We start from the raw sequence: 23,458 nt of genomic DNA, 5'->3' as shown, positions 1-23,458 counted from the left end.
GCGACAATGGTTACGCGTGTACAGTTACACAGAATTACACAGATATCGAACAGATCATGGTAGTGACAGCCCCATTTAAGGTAGAAATCTATGAGAAAGAAAAGGTAGAATCCAATCTTGACTATCATGATAACAATAGATACGACTTAGATATCGTACTTACGGAGAATTAAAAGAAACTTAGATTCGACCACATGAATAGCGAGGAAAGAGAGGTTATAGAGAGTATTTGTAGGGAAACAAGGATATATTTTATTGCGAAGATGTACCCTTGTCTTTTACTAATCAGGTAAAACATCGAATACGAACAAGGAACGAGGACCCGATACATATTAAAGCCTATAGGTTACCCCCATGCCAGACTTTCGAAATAAAGAAACAGGTAGATAAAATGCTAAAAGATAATGTCATTCAGGAGTCCCACTCCCCGTGGAGTGCCCCAGTGCACCTGGTACCAAAAAAATGGATGCTTCGGGTGAAAAAAAGCGGAGAATGGTGGTTGATTATCGACGCCTAAATGACATTACTGTCGATGATAAGTACCCCTTACCGAACATAAACGAATTATTTGATATGTTAGGCAAGAGTATGTATTTTACCACATCAGATCTGGCAAGCGGGTACCATCAAATCGAGGTTCAAGAGGAAGATAGAGAGAAAACGGCATCTAGTACGCCATTTGAGCATTTCGAGTTCAATAGCCGATGCCGTTTGGCCTGAAAACGGCGCCGGCCACTTTTCAGAGAGCAACGAATAATGTTCTAAAGGCTTTACAGGGCTTACATTGCCTAGTGTACCTTATGATGTTATTATATTTTCAAAAATCTTACAGGAACATGCTCAAAAACTACGAGCCTTATTTGAAAGGTTTCGCGAAACGAACCTTAAAGTACAGCTAGACAAGTCAGATTTTCTTCGAAAAGAAGCACTTTATTTGGGCCATACAATTACCGAGAAGGACTAAGGGCAAATACAGACAAAATTGATGCTATTCTGAAGTATCCTATACCGAGAACAACTACTCAGATAAAAAGTTTCCTGGGCCTATTAGGTTATTACAAAAAGTTTATTAGAGATTTTGCCAAAATAACAAAGCCTATGACCTCGTGTTTAAAAAAGAAAAACAGAATAGAAATTACTAACGAATATAAAGAATGCTTTGAAACCTGTAAAAAACTCCTTACCAACGCACCATTATTACAGTATCCGGACTTTAGTGAGGAATTTATTTTAACTACAGACGCGTCTAATTGCGCTATCGGTGCTGTTCTGTCACAGGGTTCTGTCGGCTCCGACAAACCAGTCGCATACGCGAGTCGAACCTTATCCGATACTGAAACTAGGTGCAGTACCATAGAAAGAGAGCTTCTGGCCGTAGTATGGGCTGTTAAACATTTCAGACCACACCTTTGCGGTAATAAGTTTACTGTCTATACGGATCACAGACCACTGGCTTGGTTATACTCCCTTAAGGAACCAAACAGTAAACTTACTAACTGGCGGTTGCGTTTAAAAGAATATAATTTTGAAATCAAATATAAAAAGGGATCACAAAACACAAATGCCAATGCATTGTCCCGAATAAAAGTTAATGTGCTAGATGACGATGTTTCCATGCAAGTAAACATAGGTAAACCAAACGACGATTTTGACTTAAATGAATTTGCAAGAGATGCAGCAATAAGAATGTTAGATACAGAAAAGGACGACGAGAATTCACATATTATTAATATTTCAGACTCTGACTCAGATACTAGCAGCAAAACAGTTAAGTTAGCACAAGAAGATGAAATAGAAACTTTAGAATCAAATAGTGGGGCTACCGCCCATTCTATTTCAAATAGGGAACACGAAGGCATCCCTATACTTAACGAAGCCATTGATACAAAACCAAGACAAATTTTAGTTTTTACCTGGTTCAATAATAATCTCAGTGTACAGGATATTAGTAATAAAAAACAACATATCCTTCAAGTACACATGCCAGTAAACAATGAAAAGTTAGTAAAAGAATTTCTCAAGTAATATACCAATCCTAAAAATAAATATTTTATTTATTTTGAGGACCCTTCATTGCGAAAAATATTTTCAAACTCAATAACATCTTTGTTTGAGAAAAACACCATAAATATCATGGAATGTACAGAAAGGGTAGTTAATGTCGCGGAAGATGAAATCGATCAAAGACAGTTAATATCTCGATACCACGAGGGCAAAACTTGTCATAGGGGTATTCGAGAGGCCTTAGTCAAAATTAGACGACATTATTGGTGGCCTAATATGAAGTAAACTGTTTCCGCCTATATTAACAGCTGTGAACAGTGTAGGAAAATGGAATACGATAGGAAACCTATTAAACCTCTAATCCAGCTTACTCAGACGCAAAACGCCCCTTTTCAAGAGATTTATGGACCTCCTTTTCATAGAGGGTAAATATTACTTAACTCTTATAGACGCGTTTAGCAAACTTGGGCAAGTTATCGCTATTCCTAATAGAAGTACGCCGGAGGTGGTACGAGCACTGATCAAATATCCTCAGTGCCAAGTAAGATTAATCGCGATTCAGGGGCCGAATTTAACAGCGACCTTATCAAAGAACTCATGGTAATGTACAAAATTAATCTACCCATTGGTACGCCAAACAACCCAAACTCAATGGGAATCGTCGAAAGGTTTCATTCCACTATTATAGAGATTTACAGATTAGCCAAGTACGATAAGAGCGATTTAGATGCAGCATCAGTAATGACATATGCCATCATGGCATACAATAACACCGTTCATTCTGCAACTAACTGCACTCCATTCAAAGTAGTTTTCGGACAAACAGATACGGGTAACGTTTTCGACACTGACAGGGCACGACAAATTTATCAAAAATTACTGCAAGACATTGCAGATCTATGAACACATTGCAGAGACATTAGTAAAGAATAAAATGAAGGTTGGAAACAAAAAAGGCGGAGAGGAACCCCCTGCCATCAAAGAAGGCGACCAGATTTTCATGAAAAATACTAGGACTAGAAATGCAAACGAATTACCCAAGTACGATAAAGCTGAAGTTATAGGAAACCCTGAAAGAAACATCGTGCCCGTACAACTAAAGAAAAGAAAAACTAGGGTAGCATTGAAAAACGTTAAACGACCTCCACGGGTGGAGCTTGACAATGTTTTTGGCCCTAGCCGAGCAAGGATTCAGCCTGGAAATCCAGAATCTCGAGCGGAATCCACGAATAGCTCCGATGAAGATAGGAACAGCAGTGATCAAGAATAATCAGTGGACCATTTTTAAAACAGTAGACCTAGACATTTTTAGAATAAAGATAGAAAACAACTTACGAGAATATATTAGATTAAAAGACATCTTAAATAAGCAATCCGAATTAAGATGAGATTTTTTAGGTTCTAAAATATATGTATATAGAAACTTTTATAGAACTAACTAGAGATAGGCTTAATCAAATTTTACCGTCAGCATCAATTAGAGTAAAAAGAGGTATCCTTAACCCATTAGGTTCATTAATTAAAACTATTTCAGGAAATTTAGACAACGACGACGCAATAAGACATAATACGGAAATTAGTAAGCTAAAACATAGGGAGCATTTGGTCGAAAAAAAAACATCATTAATGCAAAAAGCATTTGATAAGTTAGTCAATATAACAGATACTGTCAACTTTAACGTAAATCATATACGCTATACAATTCGCAATTAGAAACCTTAGTTCAAAACGAAAACAAAGTAAGTAAGTCTATCCTATTCAGTAATAGCATGAATCAAATTCTTAATAAATTTCGAACTATTTATAGCAACATACAAGACGCGAAGACATAGAGTCAGCAATAGCTTTTAGCAAACTCCACATTTTGCATCAATCAATGATAAACTCAATCGAGTTATATGATATCCTTAAAACCGTAAACAAACACGCTCAGCTGTTGTATCCAGTTACTATGGATAGTTTAGTTAAGTTAGAACGTAATATTATACTTAAATCCTTCATTAATAATTCTACGTTAGTTTTTATTTTAGAAATACCGTTAGTTGATCACGACACGTATATATATTACAACGTAATCCCAATCCCTATACTTAACCCTACCAAACAAATCACATTTATCATCACTCCCAATACCCATACCTACTGGTGAATAGATTGAAATACAGGTCCTTTAAAAACCCCTGCGAGCACATAGATGGTCAGAGATTCCTGTGTACGGAGGATTCTATGGAGCAATACCCTATTGAAACCTGTATCGAACAACTAATGCAGCTCAACAAAAATTATACATCATGCCAACAAAAAACAGTCCAAATAGAAGAAACCAGAATCCTGAGAGTTCAGGAAGGAAGATGGCTAGTCTACTCACGCCACGACGTCGTAATAACAGAAAGTTGTAGCAACGAAGCCCAGAAACAAGTATTACGAGGCACATACATCATAACGCCGAGTCCAGACTGTGAAACACAACTACGAAACAGAGTTATCAATGTCCCAACAAATACAACTCTTTTCAGAATATCCATACCAACAGTGAAGCTGCCAGAAATTGAACAAACCAACCAAAACGGCAAGCAGGTGGATCTGCGAGGAATCGACTTCAGTGAAGTGAATAACATTCTCCATAAAACAAGTGATAGTGACGACGTGCCGGCAGACCTTGACTATATAGTGAGCAATAAAATGAGTGTGGGAACCTTAGTGCTTTATATTTTTCTAATTATGGTAGTATTAGGTTTTGTCTGTTTCAAATTATATAATAAGATTCCACCCTTACGGAATTCTCTGAAGGCTTCATCGTCACCCTCAGATAATTCCTCACTTGGGGAGGGAGGAGTTAAGGTTAATGAACGTGGCTCCTTCCGTTTTGTCAGCACGCCTAACTGTGCCAGTTGCTCGCATGCTGACAAATGAATAAAATAATACATAATGTCTGTAAATTAGTTTAAAGATCGATTATTTGTCTATTATTAGAACTAAGCAGTCACTCTGTAAGTTTGAATAAAGTTTTTTTTAAAGTAATCTTCTGGCCAGTCACTTATTTCGCGCGCACAAATAAATACCGCGCGACGAGTCCGCGCCGATCAGTGTGAGTTAGCACGCCCTGCGCGATTGACTATGCTTTTGTATGACCGTCACTAGATGTTTATAATAATAATAATTATTATATTAATTAAATTAGTCTTTTAGGCCTTGGGAGAGGCGAGAGTTTAAAATAAATACGAAAATAATAATAATTTTATTTCCTTCACACACAATTTCAAAGATAATAAAACATTCTTTAGTAATAAAACATTTGTTGTCTGTGAAGGCTGGAGCCTAAACTAGGATACCCTGTGCTATAGGTCTCCAGGCCTCCGCCTACGGATAAAGTATGTCTGCGTCACGAATGATTGCTATGAGAGAAAGTTACTCAAAATTTGGTTTATACAAATCAAAAAATTATAAATATAAATAAATAAATAAATAATTAATATTTATCAATCAACACTAACTAGCATGGATACATTTAACACACCAAATACTTTCGCGCGTATACCCTGTTGTACCTTTTGCCCAGGGACACTGAGGGGTTATGTGGGGACTCTCCCTCCAGACTGGAGGGCCTACCTGGACTGGATTCCCGGGCCGGGAGAAATATTTGTATGGCCTACATTTATTTCTCTCGTGAGTTTGGTTGTAACTTGTGGTTGTCTGTGTGTGTGTCCATGGCACCCGCGACGCAGGGTTTCCCTAGTACGTCCCCACATAACGGTATCCATAAAGATTTCCCCCCCGTCAAAAAAAAAAGCGTTTCCCTAGTACGGGGTTATGTTGAGTGTGTGCGTTTTTATTATTATAATTTTATGGGTCAACTTTGGGCAATACATCGAGTCCTTGGCAAAAACTGCTGCAAATAACTAGGCGTACTTTACAAGTCATTACAAGGTCAGGCGGTACTTTACACCGAAAAGTACAGTTTAGGGCTATACAAGGCTAGAGTGAATAGACATTTTTAGGCAAACTCGTCACATCGTCGCTTAACCTCAGGTGAGATTGCGGCCAAGTGTGTGTATATATATAAAATATAAATAATATATACAAAAAAACATCGAAAATATATATAAAAAAACTTTTTGTGGAAAATGTCACTTATGTGGTTTTACCTTTAAACCGACGACATAATGATGGTTTTGGCCACAGACCAAGGCTCTGAAACAAGGTTCTGCATGTTTCATCCGGGATATCCCGTATCTTACTTGCTGAGGACATATTTAGGTTTCCGAATGAAGAAACGCAGTGGAAAAACCATATATTTTTTAAATGTAAAACGTTGTACAAACCTTTCAAGTTTAAGAAAATATTGAATATTAGATTGTTAGAATAATCAGTTGAATGCAGCGCACGGAAAACAGTGGGGCCTGAAGGGGCCCGCTTATTATGCTCGTTCGCGGGAGGCAGGGCAGCTCGATCCATACGACGCGACGTTCGCCGTCACAGGGGAAATCCATAAATTGTTCTAATGCATTTCTTTTGTGCTACAAAACCTGTTTCGATCTGTTACCGCATATTATAATACCGTAAAGTAATATGGAACCTATATACACCGTATATACGTGCTTATAACAGCTTTCATATTTGTTACTTATTAATTCTCGTACAAACTTTATTTTCTGTTCTTCTCTATTCTCGACGTGAGATTTTCATTGTCAAATCGTTTGCATTGTTTTCAGTACCGTGATCACTACTTTCTAAAACAACTGAGTTTAATATATAAGAAACAGTACGCTCAAATGGCTCAGAAATATATTTCATTGTGCCTTAGAAGATGGAGTTTGCACCAAAATTACAATTAGGTACAATGTAGCACCAAATGAGCAAACTGTTCTCGCTATTTACCTATACGCATTGACTTACAAATAAATGGACGACGGGTCTAATACAAAAACCACGAAAAAAATGTCCCAAGTCAACCTATTCGAAATTTAAATTGTTATGTCATCGCAGTATCGCGCTGTCCGTAGAACAAATGAAGACTAAAGCGGAGTGTCGCGCTCTGTATACGATTTTAGCGCCTTACAAGTGCGGACACTTTTTAGCGCGGACCCGACGTCCATATAATTGTAAGTCAATGCCTATACGCATAATATTGAGTGTGATGGAAAAACATGATATTGTATTAATGGAACAAAAGAATAAAATACGTAACAACTAAAACAATAACACTTAATTACTAAAATGGATGAAATTGGGTTTTCGCGGATAGACTCACCTAATTCTGTCTTATGTTTTTCATACATATTTATCAATTTCAATAAAAATTGAAATGAGTTGCTACTCTGCAAAGCCAGTGGTTCTCAAGCAGAGGGCGTGGATTACAATCCGGACTCGTACCTCTGAATTTTTGGAATTTATGTGCGAAAAACGATATCTTATTATATTAACTGACTGACTGAAAGATTCAAGATGGCGGACGGAAACGCGGTCCTCTTTGACAAATAATTTACATCGGTGTGTTACGCTCATTTCGCTATTTGACTAATTGTGTGAACATAAATTTAATATAATTTTATATTATTCACATTGATTTGGTAAGTGATGTTGTGGTTTTTAATTAATTTGTGCATTATAATATTTGATAATCGCGAAATAGCACTTCAGAAAAGTTCATTTCCCGTATTGGTAAAGCTTTATCACCCAGTTAGATACCTTAGCAGCTACCAGACCTGGCGAGAGATGTCGCTATTCACTGTATTTTAAATTTTTATTGAATTCATATTCAAATATTTTTGTGAATGCGGTCAGCATGAACAGTAAAGGAGTGAGAATAAAACCCGGAATTGAATGATGGAAAAGACAACTGGGACCTAACGAGAGAGCGACAAGACTTGGGACCCGAGAAAGCTGAAACGCTCCTTCAGATACCTGGGAGACAAAGGTATTTAGAATGCTGTAAAGAAGAGAGACGATTTGCAAATTCCTGCGGAGATGAATGGGAAGACACTTGAGCTGACTGCGATAGTGTGAGATTCCGTCATATTTACGAAGGCCAAAGATGAAACTTATGCATGTAGTTTGCAACCGTTCAAGCTTATTTAGCAGTTCTTCAGTAGCATCTAAACAGCAGGAATCAGCATGGTCTAGGAAGGTTAAAATAAGAGATTGAACTAAACAGATATTGGATTTTAAAGGCATAAATTTTGGAGGCAGACCCAAATTAGTAGCAGTAGAATTACAGGCAATAGGCGTTGAATTATACTGTATAATTGGGACATAATCAATATCCAAATTGCCACATATACGCCCACTTCCCACAATCATGGCTTGCGACTTTTTGGGATTAACCAACAATGTAAAAAACAATGTGCGATGTTTCTTAAATCAACGTTTACTGCTTCAACGGCTCCAATGACATCAGAAGTTTTAAAACTACGGTACAGCTGCAAATCGTCAGTAGAGATGAAAATTTGAGGACAACGCAGAAGTGACAGAGTTAATAAAAATAGAGAAGAGGAGAGGGGAAAGAACACCACCCTTGAGGGACACCAACGGCTAAGTCATACCAATCAGAAGAAGCCTCATCAGAGCGAACACACTGCAAGCGATCTCTAAGATAGGAATATTATTCATTTTACTCTCGTTCTGTGTCAGGGTCACCATTGTAGCATCCAAATTCCTTAATACAAGGATAGCTCAATAAAACAACGTTCGTTGCGTCACATACACGTGCTATACACGCCCGCTCGCGCCACTGTCTCTCGTGTCATCATGGCGGGAACGGCGGGCCGGTGCTAGCTTGTCTAATTGTCTATCGTACATTATGTCAATCTAGATTCGCTCTGGGCATTTTGGAGGGAAAAGTGTCGTTTTTATTTCGACTTTCAATTATTTTGTGAAATCTAGTTTAAAGTGGAATAGGATAGTGCTATTGTACCTTAATCGAAGATTAAAACGCGAAATTATACGAATCTCGAACTAAAATACCCGTATCGGCTCGTTCTAAGGAATTCCGAGTCAATCCAAGCACGCCGCCTCAAATTGCCTATCCTCTTTGTGGCGGCCATATTTACAGAAACAATTAAACTTCATTTTTAGGCTGATGGCTTTGCCAAAGCCTTAATAAATTTAAAAATATATATATGTCAATCTAAATCTATGGTCAATACAATACCACAATGCATATGAGTATCTATCTAGATAATATGACAATAATTGATGTGATTTAGAGCTATATACAAGCATAGAGTTCTAATTTTGAGTTGAATTTTACTAGCATTAACAGTATCATAATTTGTATTTCAATAAGGTTTAAAGAATTATTTCTCATTATGAATTTTCATTCACTTAACATGAGAAAAATAAACAAATTATAAGGAACAGAGTTGAAATATCGAACGACAAGATTAAGCATAAAAATTATTTTACATTAAGTGTGTAAGTAGTTGCTTATTTAAATGTGAGTTAATTCGTTAAATCACTAACATGAATGTTGCTATACAAAATTAACAAAGATACATAGAACGGGCAAAACTAGAAGCGACATGCAAGTAGTTTATTTAGGACGAAACGTTATACGTGGTATTTAAATTATTATTTTTTGATTACGTTTATTATTTATAATGATGATACCTATTTCTTTTGTTTTGTTCATTATAATTATTTTATTTTACGTTATTAAAGCACTGTTAATCTTTTTATTTAATTTTATTTTTTTATATAATTACTATCATAATATAAATGACCTGATATAGGAACAGGCAGCCCGTATGTTTACCTGAACTTCCAGTACCTAATACAAATAAAATTGATAATACGAGTTCGACTGCTACTAAACACTACTACTGGTGCTAAAGTTCTATTTTTGACAACCACACCAATTACGTAATCTCAAGCTAGTGACTTTGCTGTATTATGAATACCAAATCAGCGGCATTCCCTCCAGGGCACCACTCAGAACCAATTTGGAAAAAGTTAATTTCCCAAATTGATTATTAGTTACAATATTCTAGTGCTATAATTGAAATTTAAATGCAGTAAGTTTGTTGTTGTTGATATGTATTGATATTTTTATACCAGAATCGCGGATTGATCTTGAATATGGGGTATGATATGAAATAAAAAAGAAATGCTGAACATTTCCGATTTGATGCACTCTTCAATGAACATGTCTATTAGACGATAGATAGAACGATTTCTTTGATTCTATAATAAATGGCGCATGAGACGACCAGTGTTATGCAACGCGAGTGTACCGCGAGATTATGCAAACGTGTGTGTGTGCGTACGGACGTATACGGCGCGTGCACACATAAAAGCAATTTAAAAATACAACATATTTTTTTGATCCTTGAACATTTCTTGCTCGTAAATATATAATAATAATAATAATTTATAAAAGTAAAAACAAATTGTAATAATTGTTTATAAACAGGATTGATAGCAAAATTTGTTTTTTCCTCAACAGGTTCGAGGCAGAGATGTCTTACGGATTCCAGAGATTTTTTTTCTTATTCTACTACCTGGCGTGCTTCTGGCCAGAACTTCGCGCCGAAAGCAACCTAAGGATAGTTAATCAATGGGCTGAGTTGGAATTCGTCTTCCCTGATGAAGAAACTAAGCAGATTGCTTTGACCAAACGGCATTATGTGCCGGGGAAGTCAGTGCCTATTGACGTAGATGTTCAGTATAGAAAGGGTGAGTCACAAACAAGTGGGCTCATTTATTTATTGAGTAACTTTATTTAATTGAAGCATATACACAGCCAAGAAAAACATTATTTTATTTAAATTAAGCTATTGAAGACCCTAAAACCATGTATAAATATTATTAAAAGACCATGTCCATGCAAATACATTACTTGTCAACTCAGAACGCGTCACTTGAAAGATAAACAAATCGGACAATGTGCTCTTGCTATTTGCCAGAGTTTTACTTAAAATAGGAACAATAAATCTTTATTTCGGTAATACAATTTACTTTACACTAACAGTGGATGGTAACCTCCTATTAAGCTTATCAAGCCTATACCAAGAGGCACCGCTCTTCCATAGCGATAAATACACATTCAACATTGTAACTTGCAATTTCGGTGTCTTGCAATTAAATTTTTTGCATTTGCAAACAATTTCAAAATGAACAATTCCTAACTTGAAAGTTAGATTACAATTTAAAATTTAATTTGAATCTTAAACGGTGCTTGCGTGCGTACGCGCGTACGTGTGTGTGTGCGTTCGTGCGTGCGTGCATGTGTGCGTACGTGCGTGCGAGCGGGCGGGCGTTCAGACGTCCATGCGTGTTGTCATAAACAAAGAGATTAGTGTTTTTAAACCAAGTATTTCATTAGATCTTCGTTTCCTTGTACGATTTGGACTGTTACCATTTTGAGATAAATTTCTTGCAGTCTCAATAAGTTTTGACGTATGTTTCTAATTCCTTATGAATCGAATTGTACAGGCCGATCGCTTGTTGAATTATCTGTTTACAAATGTTGTATTTACTTTAGATACTTGTACCACAGTGTCTTTCCTTTTCCTCTTCGGAATATTTAGATCATATTTAAGAGACTTATGTTGTGTGAGTACAGATTGAGTGATGTAGAGTTATAGTTCATACAAGCTGCTAGTGAAAAAATATTCTTTTTTTTAATACATTATTTTGATCAAATTGCATTGCGCACGGTCCAACTCAAGAAAACGAGTTTTAGCGGTTCAATCAGTATTGATTGATGAATTCCTGTATGGGGTGATACAGGAATACATCAATCAATACTGATTGAACCAAACTCACGTATATTTCCTTAAATTCCTAGTCGAATCTTGCAGACCAGTAACTGATCCTGGCACTACATAGCTTAGTATTTTATAAATCCAATTAAGTTTTCTTATTCTTTTAATGACATGTTTGATCTGACATGACAGGTGTGGATACCAATAGAGTCGCTGGTCCACAAAAACACCCAAATACTTTGATTGTGCAATTTTTATGATAAAATGTGCAGTTACGAGTGTTACCTATGGTTTTGCAATTGTGAATATTTACGTAAGAATTGTTTTTGGGCTAAGTGTCATTATTTGTACTAAAACAGATGTCGTTTGTGTTATTAGTAGTTGACGTAAAAGAATTGTTACTTAACCATCTGTTTACATGCTCCGGTCCCCGTTCCGTACTAGACTTCAGACCATCCCAAAAATTATCAGTGAATACAATGCCCGTATCAGCAGCATAAGAGAAGATATTAGCTTTCTTGATCTGCATATTACATAGGTCATTTATATGACCAAGAACGCTACCTTGGGGCACGCAATATAAAATCACTTCGTACCCACTGATATAGTTATCTAGTTTCACTGTTTGCTTCCCATTTGTCAAGTAATCAGTGATATGTACAAAGCGAAGTACTGCTTATACCTACCTATCTTTTCTAATTTGTGTACTAGTATGGGGAGAGAGACGGTGTGTAACGTTTTCTTAAGTCCGAAAATACTGACAAATGTTTCTTACGTTTGTCAAACTGTTCTGTAACTAGAGAACTCAAGGATATTACTGTATCCTCCGTAATCCGAAATGTTCCATGTCGAAAACCTAGTTGGTTTACAGGCAATATATCGTTTTTATTAAATAGTTTAGTAATCTTTTATTTAGTAATTTTTCCAGAATTTTAGATATCACTGGCAATAGGTACCGATATAGGCCTGTAATTGTTGACATTATCTCTGTCCCCACCCATAAAAAGGAGTGTAGTCGACAACTTAAGAAGTGCCGAAATATTACGTTTGTCAAAACAACGGTTACAGCATAGGTAATATTGAGAACCAGTACGAAATTTGCTGATTTCAGTTTCCTAATTGTACAGTTTACTTCATAAATAATTTAACTTTATAATAAGTCATCAAAGTAAATAAACCTACAGTTTCACAGAGATCGCTGCGCTGCGGAAATTCAATAAGAATAAAGTGCTCGTGTGTAGATCATTTTCGTTACGAAAATGTTACATTCTACGCTCGGTTTTAGTTCCGTGCCTTTTCCACATAGACGGTGACGCCATATTATTACCCTGCGTTAGTGTGTTTGTGTATGGACTATTTTAGTGGCGCGATGTAGCATTTAAATCGTTCGAGAGACGCTCAGGAATAACAACCGGAAATTAAATTAAAAATTAAATGGAAAATTTTGAATAACAACCGAAATCTATAGTAGAAGCGTATTCATTGCCCCTTCAATGAATTTGTGACTTTGTGAACGACTTCAACTTAACTTACCTGCCTCCGTGGCCAAACGGTTACCATGCCGGACTGCCACGCAGAGGTCCCAGGTTCGATTCCCGGGGGGAGAAATGTTTGTATGGCTTACATTTATTTCTCTCGTGAGTTTGGGTGTAATTTGTGGTTGTCTATGTGTGTGTCCATGGCACCCGCGACACAGGGTTTCCCTAGTGCGGGGCTATGTTGAGTGTGTGCGTTATTTATTTATTATTATTATTATTATTATTCAAGAACAACCAGTTCAAACACTTTATCCAATTTTAGACACTCTATCACCACGAATTTTCGTAACGACACCTCGCTTCGGCGAAGGTCGTCCCGTGACTCTGGGCACAGTGGACGAGAACGGCAAAATCTCTGGATACCCTGACTACTCCTGGCACGAAAATCAAGGTCAGAACTGCGAAGGACTAACGTCAGTATTTAGGACTGCGGTAAGTAACGTCGAACATGTGAAACACAAATAATGCTAAAAACCGATTTTGATTATTCTTTTTTTGTTGGAAAGAGGGTATCTAAGTAGTGGTCCCATTTAATTTTGAAGAAAATATTCCACCTCTAAGGGTGAATATTTTCGCATGAAGATTTATTTTTTTATAAATAGCGCCTAAATTTTATAGGGAGCAATTATTTTAATGGTTGATTTTGCCATGCTCCAATTGAAGGCGTTTTTCTCTTTCAATATACTAATTTTTGTTATCTCTTGTGTTAAGTTCCGTATAGTGGCGAACTAGGGGATGAATCCGGTTTCGCATACTTTTCGGTAACCGAATTCAATAAAACTTGGCAAACAGATAGAATTCCACGAACTTTTGAAGTCAGTTTTTTTAGTACTCTGTACTGAGATTATTACTATTAGTGATGTGACGAATCGGGATTTTAACGAAGTCGATTATTGGCAGAATGTTCTATAAAAAGTTTATGCAATCGTATATTCGACCAAACACTTCGGTTTTATCTTTGTATTAATAATTATAACAAACTAGTGGAGTAATTTCACAAAAAATAATTGAATATCAATTAAATAAAAATTTAATTAATACAGTGAATAGCGACATCTCTCGCCAGGACTGGTAGCTGTAAAGGTACTAACTGGGTGATAAATCTGCAATAGATTTCTCATAGATGTCGCTACGACTAAAAAGTCGTAGACAGACCAAGTACAAAGACACGACGCAAGCACATAGAAAAATTCGTGAGGTCCGTTGGTTCGTTCCGTGGCTTATTTGGTATAGCGACTGGCACGGTATGCAAGAAGACGTCGGTTCGAATCCCACCGGATCGAAGGAATTTTTCTGAGTGTTCGATCTTTATATTAATAATTATAATAATTATTTATTTCTTTTAGACATTCTCAATCCATAATATTTGTTAGTAAAGATACTTAAAAACTAGTGTTAGAATTGACCACGTCACTAAAATTTGTAAAATTAAATAATTATGACATTGACTTAGAAATAAAAATTATGAGCAGTAAATTGAAATTACAAAAACAAAATTTAATAGGTACTATAAAATTATTAAATCAAAATTAAAATACAATCAAAAATTTATAATTAAAACCTTATCAATATTACGAATTTAAGTTGCAAAATTAAAAATCAGTTTATGAATGACTGAATTTAACGTATTATAGGCGATCTTTGTATTAATAATTATAACAAACTAGTGGGGTAATTTCACGAAAAATAAAACGAATATATCCATGGTAATCAATAATTAAAATTCAAATGTACACAATTTCAGATAGACGAATGCAACCGACTTTGGGTGATGGACACAGGTAATGGCGGCGGCACGCAACACTGTTCTCCACAGTTGTTGGCTTTCGACCTCGACAATGACAAGCTCGTCTACCGATACCGGTTCAACCAGTCTGTTTATAATGAACGTTCAGGGTTTATTACTTTAGTAAGTTAGCATTGTCTTCTTCTTAAGGTGTCGATGGCATATGCAATAATGCTTGCCATGGTGATGTAATAATTTGTTAATGCACGTAAGATACTCTCTGATTCTTGCCCAAGGTGTGCTAGAGGTACAGGATAGGAAAAAATACATCGTGCGGGGAGGTTTTCATACACTCCATTCCCTATTTGGCATAAACGCTAAGCAAGATCCTTTTGATTCCACACACCGTTAGACACATACAAATTTCCTATTGGTCCTATCAACAAACTTGACGCCTTATAACTTGGATTATTTTTGCATGCGACGATTACAATCAGTAATTTATTTCTGGTAACCAATGGCGTTTAAAGGTTAGGTTGTAGTTACAGCATTAAGTTAGTTTCAATAAACAGAAAATGAAAGAAGGATGGCGACATCCCGTGTAGAGATGGGTAATGGATAAATATCATTGGGATAAATGCTCAGTAGAAAGATAAATATGGATAAATATCCATATTTATCCATTTTTACTCGATATTTATCCGAAAACGTGGACAAATATTTCTAATCGTGGTTTATTATTTATATAGTGAAACAAAGTATATTTTTAATTTTAATTGTAAACATTGATACAATTTAGTAGCATGTACGTATAATATATTGCTTGTTATATCTTTTTTTACGCAGCATTGACCTATACGCAGTGATAAATACGAGTACGTTTAAGTACCGTAAATCCCTGTATTTTCGCGTGAACTTTATTATTTTTTAATACTTTGTTAAAAAAAACTCTACACACGATATTAAACAGCTGTATAACATTGTATATGGATTTTGTTTCAAATTACTAAGTTGGTCCATTATTGTACAGTTGTTCAGCTTCGTATATAGAATATAACGGTTTTTGGTTGATCAATATTTTATTTTAAAAAACTGTACAGACTTCATTGGAAATACTTAAACGATAATTAATTCTAACACAAAGGAAATTCAATTCAAAATCACTTAGCCGACTAATTTAAATGAGTGCGAAAGAGACGGAGAGAGCCGTTTAGGAGAATTATGTCCTCAACTCCGCGCCGTAGATGAGGTCCGCATTTCGCATCAGTTCGTAGACGAGCATTACAGTATACATAGATAGCCATCTTGTGGTTTTCATTAAAATAGCGCCATCTAGTTCCCGTGGGCGAAACTAACACCTACTAAACCAATACGTATGCTATATACATATAGGTAGACATATATATCCAGCGAGTGCCTTTGAACGCCCGCGAGTGCCTGTGAGTGCCTTTGAGTGCTAGCGAGTGCCTTTGAGTGCCCTCAAATGCCTTTGAATGCCCGCGAGAGACTTTGAGTGACAGAAAGACGGAAAGACACTGGCTGGCACTCAAAGGCATTCGCTAGTACTCAAAGGCACTCCGCTGGTACTCGCTGGCACTCAAAGGTACTCGCTGGCACTCAAAGGCACTCGCGGGCACTCAAAGGCACCCAAAGGCACGCGATTGCACTCAAAAGCACTCAAAGGCACTTGCGGGCACTCCCGGGCACACAAAGACACTCAAATGCACCCAAAAGCACTCGCTGGTACTCCAAGGCACTCGCGGGCACTCAAAAGCACCCAAAGCCTCTCAATAGGGCTCAAAGGCACTCGCCGGCTTTCAGAGGCACTCGTTGGCACTCAAAGGCACTTAAAAGCGCTGGCTAGTACTCAAAGGCACTCGCTAGTACTCAAAGGCACTAGCTGGCACTCAAAGGCACCCAAAAACAATCACTGGCACTCAAAGGCACTCGCTGGCACTCAAAGACACTCGCTGGCATTCAAAAACACTCAAAGGCACTGAAAAGCACTCAAAGGCACTCGCCGGCACTCAAAGGCACTCGTTGGCACCCAAAAAATATACAAAAATATATTATTCGTTATTTGGGTAGTTGTCGCCATTCTTCTTGATTAAAATAAGACTTACCGATGATATGAAATACTACTACGGGTAATATTTTTGGTGCGGCTGTCATTTTTGCACTCCAAAGCAGCACAATAAGGCATTTATCTACGATTTTAATGAATTTGCGCACAAGAATGACACAACCATACCCTACAAAGCGAAATTGGCGGACTAAGCTCCAGTAGGTCTAAAGAGACTTAGGGTCGTATTCTAGAACTCTATTCAATGGTCAAGTAAGGATTGCACTGGCAACACAATCACTGGAAATACGACCCTAATGGCAGGGACTTGAGTATGAATTCTAGTGCTTTAAACCATACTCAAATCCTGACTTGAGCATTGAGTAGAGTTCTAGAATACGACCCTAAATGTTGGCACGCGTCAGACGCTAACTAACCACTTCTATACACTAACACTGTATTTATTGTTCTGTGGGTAGATAGACGGAGCTAATCATAAATAAAATAAAATGATACGGCATTATCTATAAAAATGTGTGCAATAAACGCCATCTAGTTAATTTGTTTTTTATTACTAAACCTACGAATAGCTTTGATAAATTGGAGGACATACTACTAAATTGTCGACTGTGCTGTCTTGCATTGCGATTAACAGTCATCTTGAGTTATTGGTCCTTAGAAACAACTAAGTAAACCGTTTTTTGATGCACTTTTCTTTTTCTTATTGGTACATCAGGAAGAATAAGCTTCTTGTTTGTCTACTTCTATAACCATTGCACATTAATTTGTTGCCATAAGTTTTTCTACTCTTTCTAATGACAGTGTTAATTACAATTAATTCAGGTGGTGGATGTAAGACCAGGCGATTGCGGTGATACATATGTGTACGTAGCAGACGTATCTACCTACGCGCTGGTAGTGGTCGACGTGGCGAGAAATCGCTCTTGGCGCCTAACTCATCGCCTCTTCTATCCGTTCCCCTCACGAGGGAACTTCACCGTTGACGGTAAGATTCCACAACATCATTGGCTCGCAATAGTTTGTTGTGAACTATACAACACCCAGGCCCGAGATAATAATAGAAAATAGAAAAATTGAGTTTAACTTAATTGTATTACTCTTCGCGAAAAGGGGACCTGATGACCTGTAATACAGGCATCTTTATACCTACCTACTTTAGGCACCAGTCCCTCGCAAATAAGGTTTAATGTTAAAACTAACTAAGTCAGGAAGCGTTTATATAATTTACCTTGTATGTAGAGACAAAATAAATAAACAAATATATATTTTTATATAAAAGATTTTCTACACTGACCCAGCCGGGATCCAACTCGTGACCACAGAGGTCGTCAAAATTTACCTTCTCTTAAATTCTTCTTTAATTTATCGTCTCTTTAACCACTTCTCGCAAGGTAAGCAACGAAATGGAATGTAGTCTCGTAATAAGACCATGACTACGGAATAGAAAGTATAATTTTATTTATACATTTTAGGAAAATTCACGGACAAATAATATAATTATAGTATACTTAAATGAGTAATGCCATGCCATTTACGAATTTCCACCAACATGAAACAATATAAAGTGCTTAGCAAGCCAAAAAGAGATTATAGGAGAATACAAAGAACGCAGTCAATAAATTTAAAAAATAAAATAAAGCTTACTATTAATATCATAGATAAGTATCTATGATTAATATACAATTAATTTATTTTTTTTCTTCTTTCCATAAAGGAAAAGGCACAGGTTTTACACCATACAGCCAAGTCTTGGTACATTATTAAGTATTTTGAGCCATGTCTTCGTTTAATTATGTTTCTGTAAATATGGTCGCCACAAAGGTGATAGGCAATTTGAAGCGGCGTGTTTGGATTGGCTCGGGATTCCTTAGAACGGGCAGATACGGATATTTTAGTTCGAGATTCGTATAATTTCGCGTTTTAATCTTCGATTAAGGCACAACAGCACTATCCTATTCCACTTTAAACTAGATTTTACAAAATAATTGAAAGTAAAACTAAAAACGACAGTTTTCCCTCCAAAAGTCCCAGAGCGAATGATATACAATTAAACATTAGAGGACGGTAAGAAAAAAAAAGTCTAAGAATTAAACGAACAAACCAGTGTGTATTCATCGCCAATCACGTGATGTGTCAAAGTGACGTTTGTTCATTTCACGCCTGACTGTGTCTGTGAACAAAACAAATCAAACTCAGTATGATTTACTGTCGCATTGTTATAAAGTCTCAAACTTAGAATAATAACGCATAGAATGATAGTTTCATATCAAACGAACTGTCACAAGTGAGGCAAAAATCAAATTCATGTAGGCGTAAGCAACTTGTATTTACGCTCGTCGGCACGCACACAAATATACAAATAATGATGCCATGGAATAACATTTCCCTCAAAAGTGGGGAAATTGTATCTTGCTTAACTCATCATTAAGTTAAAGGTGCCTACAGATTTGCTCGATTTTGTCGATCGACAATCTCGATCAGGTGCCTACAGATATGCTCGATTTTGTCGATTGTTACTGTTGATCGACAACATCAAGTGACAGGAATTTTCAAAAATTTATTTTTGGTAATCCTTATGGAAATGGCATTTATATCTGAATACACGAAGGCGGACACGACTTTTCTCATTTGTAAATCCAAGATGGCGGACACGCAAAATGAGAATCGTTTTCGAGGTATTCGAGGTGCTCATCAAGAATATGGCATTTATTTCTAAATCCTAGATGGCGGACACGACTTTTGAAATAAATGCAATATGGGTATCATTTTCGATGTATTTGGGGGTGCTCATTAGGAATATAGCACTTATTTCTAAATTCAAGATGGCGGACATGACTTTTCAAATAATAGCAAGTTGGGTGTCGTTTTCGAGGTATTTGGGGGTGCTTATTAAGAATATGGCACTAATTTCTAAATCCAAGATGGCGGGCACGATTTTTCGAATAATAGCAAGTTGGTTGTCGTTTTCAAGGTATTTGGGACTGCTCATTCCGAATTTGGCACATATTTCTAAATCCAAGATGGCGAAGAATTAGAAGAAGAAGAATTAGAAGTCTAGCCCGCTATCTTGTCTTCAGATATACATGCCATTTCCTTATGGTTTACCAAAAATACATTTTTGAAAAACCTACATGCGAGTTTAAGTGCGACTATCGAATTTGAATATACATATAAATAGCCTGATATTATCTGTGGGTATGTTTACATGAAAAGTACACGATAACAATAAAGAACCTGAACCTGAAAGTTATTTATACACGATTTTGGAGAACTGACGATGACTTTAGTCAGTGTTAGTTCCCTGAAATAATTTTAGTTACGAACTTTTGAGTCTGGCCAAGACAATTTTTTAAAATGAGTGTATGATGAACAAGAATAATGATTTTTCACATGAACTAATGAAGGCAATACTAAATATATTTCGTAGAAATAGCTAACGTAAATTCCCGACAATGTTGTTGCGGCGGTGTACAATTGTAGAAGTTTTGCAAACGTCGCGATATTGCCTATTCTCAAAAATTACGTTTGAAACAGAATAGCGAAATGGGGAGAAAAAACCCGTTACTTTGCAACATTTTCGTATTTTGTTGCAACGAAATTAATTTTCTGTTTTAGTGAATATTTACATAAAAATACAAGTTGAAACGCGTTACTTCCTTGTGGAATGTGATGTTAGTGTCTATTCTATGTTTGTCTGATCTATTTTTAAACCCAATTACCGCACATTTCGTCATTTTTAGCAAAAATCTTTGAGCTGTTCGCGGTACAACTTGACCTTGAGCACTGACTGCCCGCTCGCTATGTAGGCCTATACGGCGTCCTACAATTTGCCTCACTTAGCGTGTGCGGACTAGGTTTCTATGCGTTATTATTCTAAGGTGTCAAAGCACGCACCGTGTACGTATTTTGCCTATAATTAGTGCTCGCAAACGGCACTTGCAGAGGTAGTCGACATCTGTAATGCAACAAGTTTGTGCGCAGGTTTATGTGTGACAACAATTCTGGACAATCACATCAGAAAACTCACGTCACTAATGTCTCGACGGATACGAAGCGGCAAAAAATGATACCTAGTACACCTATGCTCATAACCTGATGAAAATTGTTTAGTTTTGTAGTCCAGATACCGTAAAAATCTCTGTTGAATTGCCTCCAATCGAGACTTATAGGTCTCATAGCATGGATTCTAGACCTGTGAAGCGTACTCAAGGTGACTTCCAAAGAGCAATAAAGAATTTTAATGCATTTGATATTATTGAACGTCGCCGATGTCCGAATAATGAATCTAAGTGCCTTTGATGCGTTACTTATTACACAGTTAATATGCTTGTCAAAAAGTAGTTTGTCGTCATGGAGTACACCCAAGTCCCTCATTTCACTGACTCTCAATATGTCGGTGCCATGTAATTTGTAACCAGTGCCTATAGTTGATGTTTTACGGGTGAATGTCATGTAAAAACATTTGGACACATTAAATTCAAGCCTATTTATGGTACAGTAGGCTTCAAATCTGCTTAAGTCTGCCTGAAGACCGTCAACATCTGTTTGCCCACATATGACTTTTAGCACCTTCAAAGCTTTAGCATCAGCAAAGAGCAGGATTTTCGAGTGAATAAAACAAGATCCAATGTCATTGATGAAGATAATGAATAATAAAGGTCCAAGGGTAGAACCCTGACATAAAGCCACGCAACACAACCGCCTGACTCCTATTAGCTACGTAAGACGCAAACCAGCGCAATAAATCTCCAAGGATGCCTGCTACCATCAACTTGTTCAGAAGCACATTGTGATGTATGCGGTCAAAACATTTAGTGTAGTCAGTGTAAACTGCATCAACTTGTGCACGGCCCTCCATGCCTCTTGTTATGAATTCATTGGCGATGACTAAGTTAGGGACGGTGGACCTATTTCTTAAAAAGCCGTGTTGGTGTTCATTAAATGTACAATTCAACACCGCATAAACATCACTGAATACCAGCCTTTCCAATATTTTTGCAAAAAGACACAACTTGGAGATCGGACAATAATTTTCAATATGTGATTTATCACCCTTCTTATATACACGTAATAAATGCAGATTGCCATATTGATGGAACAATGCCTTCATTTAAAGATTTTTTGTAAAGCAAACACAGTGGAACTACAAGGCTGTCAGCACACTTTACTATGAATACAGGAGGAATATGATCAGAACCACCAGATTTAGAGAGATCAAGGGATTTTAGCAGTTTTAGCACTATACACACATCAAAAAAAGTTTGCGATCACTTCGAAAAACTGAAATCTTTTTTGTTACTGTAGATATTATGATTTTTCTTCTTTTTAGATTCTTTATTTAAAAATAAATTAGAACATAAAACAATGACCCCGTTCAATTGTTTTTTCATATAAAAAGGCTTTCAGTCCTAGCTTACGCTCATTCAGAAATCTGATTTAGTCAATTATAAGCGATTCAAGATATTTTTCGCGGAAAGTTGTGATTGAAAAAATGCCAAGAGGATTATCAGAGGTTTTACGAGCTAGAATAGTAACTTTGAGGGAAGAAGGATACACCACGAGAGTAATAGCACGCAGACTTGCTATATCCCAATCCTGTGTCGTGGCTACGTTGCAGAGGTATCACGGAATGGGGAATTTAGCTGACCGACCCCGCAGCGGTCGCCCAACTGTTTTGACAGCTGCCCAAAAGCGCTATATTAGATTGCTGGCAGCCCGTGATCCAACAATCAACGCCACTAAAATAAAAGCAGAAGTCAGGGCCGCCTCTGGGCTTGAAGTTAGCACGCAGAACGTTCGCAATTGCTTGCACCAGGCTGGATTACGAGCACGGAGGTCTTGGCGAGCTCCGCTCAATTCCCGGCAACGTCAACAACGAAGATTGCAGTGGGCTAGACTTCGGCAAAATGAAGAAGGTGAGGACGAAAACATTTGGCAAAACTGTCTCTTCGTTGACGAATCCCGAATCAGCACTCATCCAGATAACCGACGTGTCCGTGTCTGGAGAAGACCAGGCGACCGTGAAAGACAAAGCACTGCCACTGGAACAGTTCAGCAAGGCGGAAAATCGGTGTCCTTTTGGGGTGGCATTATGATTGGAGCTAGAACGCCTTTGATCCCGTATCGGGGCTTCATGACAGCAGACATGTACAAAGCAGTTGCTATTGATGATATCGTCAGACCATTCCGAGTAAACCATGGGTACCAATTTGTACTGGTCGATGATAATGCGCCCGCACATCGAGCTCAACGAGTCAATGCTGCTCTTCAAGAATACAATATCACACGATTAGACTGGCCTGCCGGCTCGCCCGACTTAAACCCAATAGAGCACGCGTGGGATGCTCTTAAACGAGCAGTATGGAACCGTGAGCCACGTCCCCAGACAGTTCCAGAGCTCAGG

At 37.2% G+C, this 23,458-nt stretch overlaps 1 protein-coding gene across 2 annotated transcripts in view; it reads left to right on the top strand.

Annotated features, from left to right (window-relative positions):
- The window catches only part of LOC113229251 (protein yellow-like), a 41,896-nt gene that overhangs the window by 7,276 nt on the left and 11,162 nt on the right, over positions 1 to 23,458 (top strand). For both annotated transcript variants that reach the window (XM_026462783.1, XM_026462782.1), the window contains exons 2-5: positions 10,448 to 10,677; positions 13,509 to 13,678; positions 14,991 to 15,155; positions 17,878 to 18,040. In XM_026462783.1, coding sequence (XP_026318568.1) covers positions 10,461 to 10,677; positions 13,509 to 13,678; positions 14,991 to 15,155; positions 17,878 to 18,040 — 715 coding nt within the window. In that variant the 5' untranslated portion in view covers positions 10,448 to 10,460. The remainder of the gene's footprint in view (positions 1 to 10,447; positions 10,678 to 13,508; positions 13,679 to 14,990; positions 15,156 to 17,877; positions 18,041 to 23,458) is intronic.

The sequence above is a fragment of the Hyposmocoma kahamanoa genome, unplaced genomic scaffold, assembly GCF_003589595.1.
Source record: "Hyposmocoma kahamanoa isolate Upper Pololo Valley unplaced genomic scaffold, ASM358959v1 296, whole genome shotgun sequence".
In the NCBI taxonomy this organism is placed as follows: domain Eukaryota; kingdom Metazoa; phylum Arthropoda; class Insecta; order Lepidoptera; family Cosmopterigidae; genus Hyposmocoma; species Hyposmocoma kahamanoa.
The sequence above is the reverse complement of the archived record's forward strand: the minus strand, read 5'-3'. Positions and strand labels throughout refer to the sequence as shown.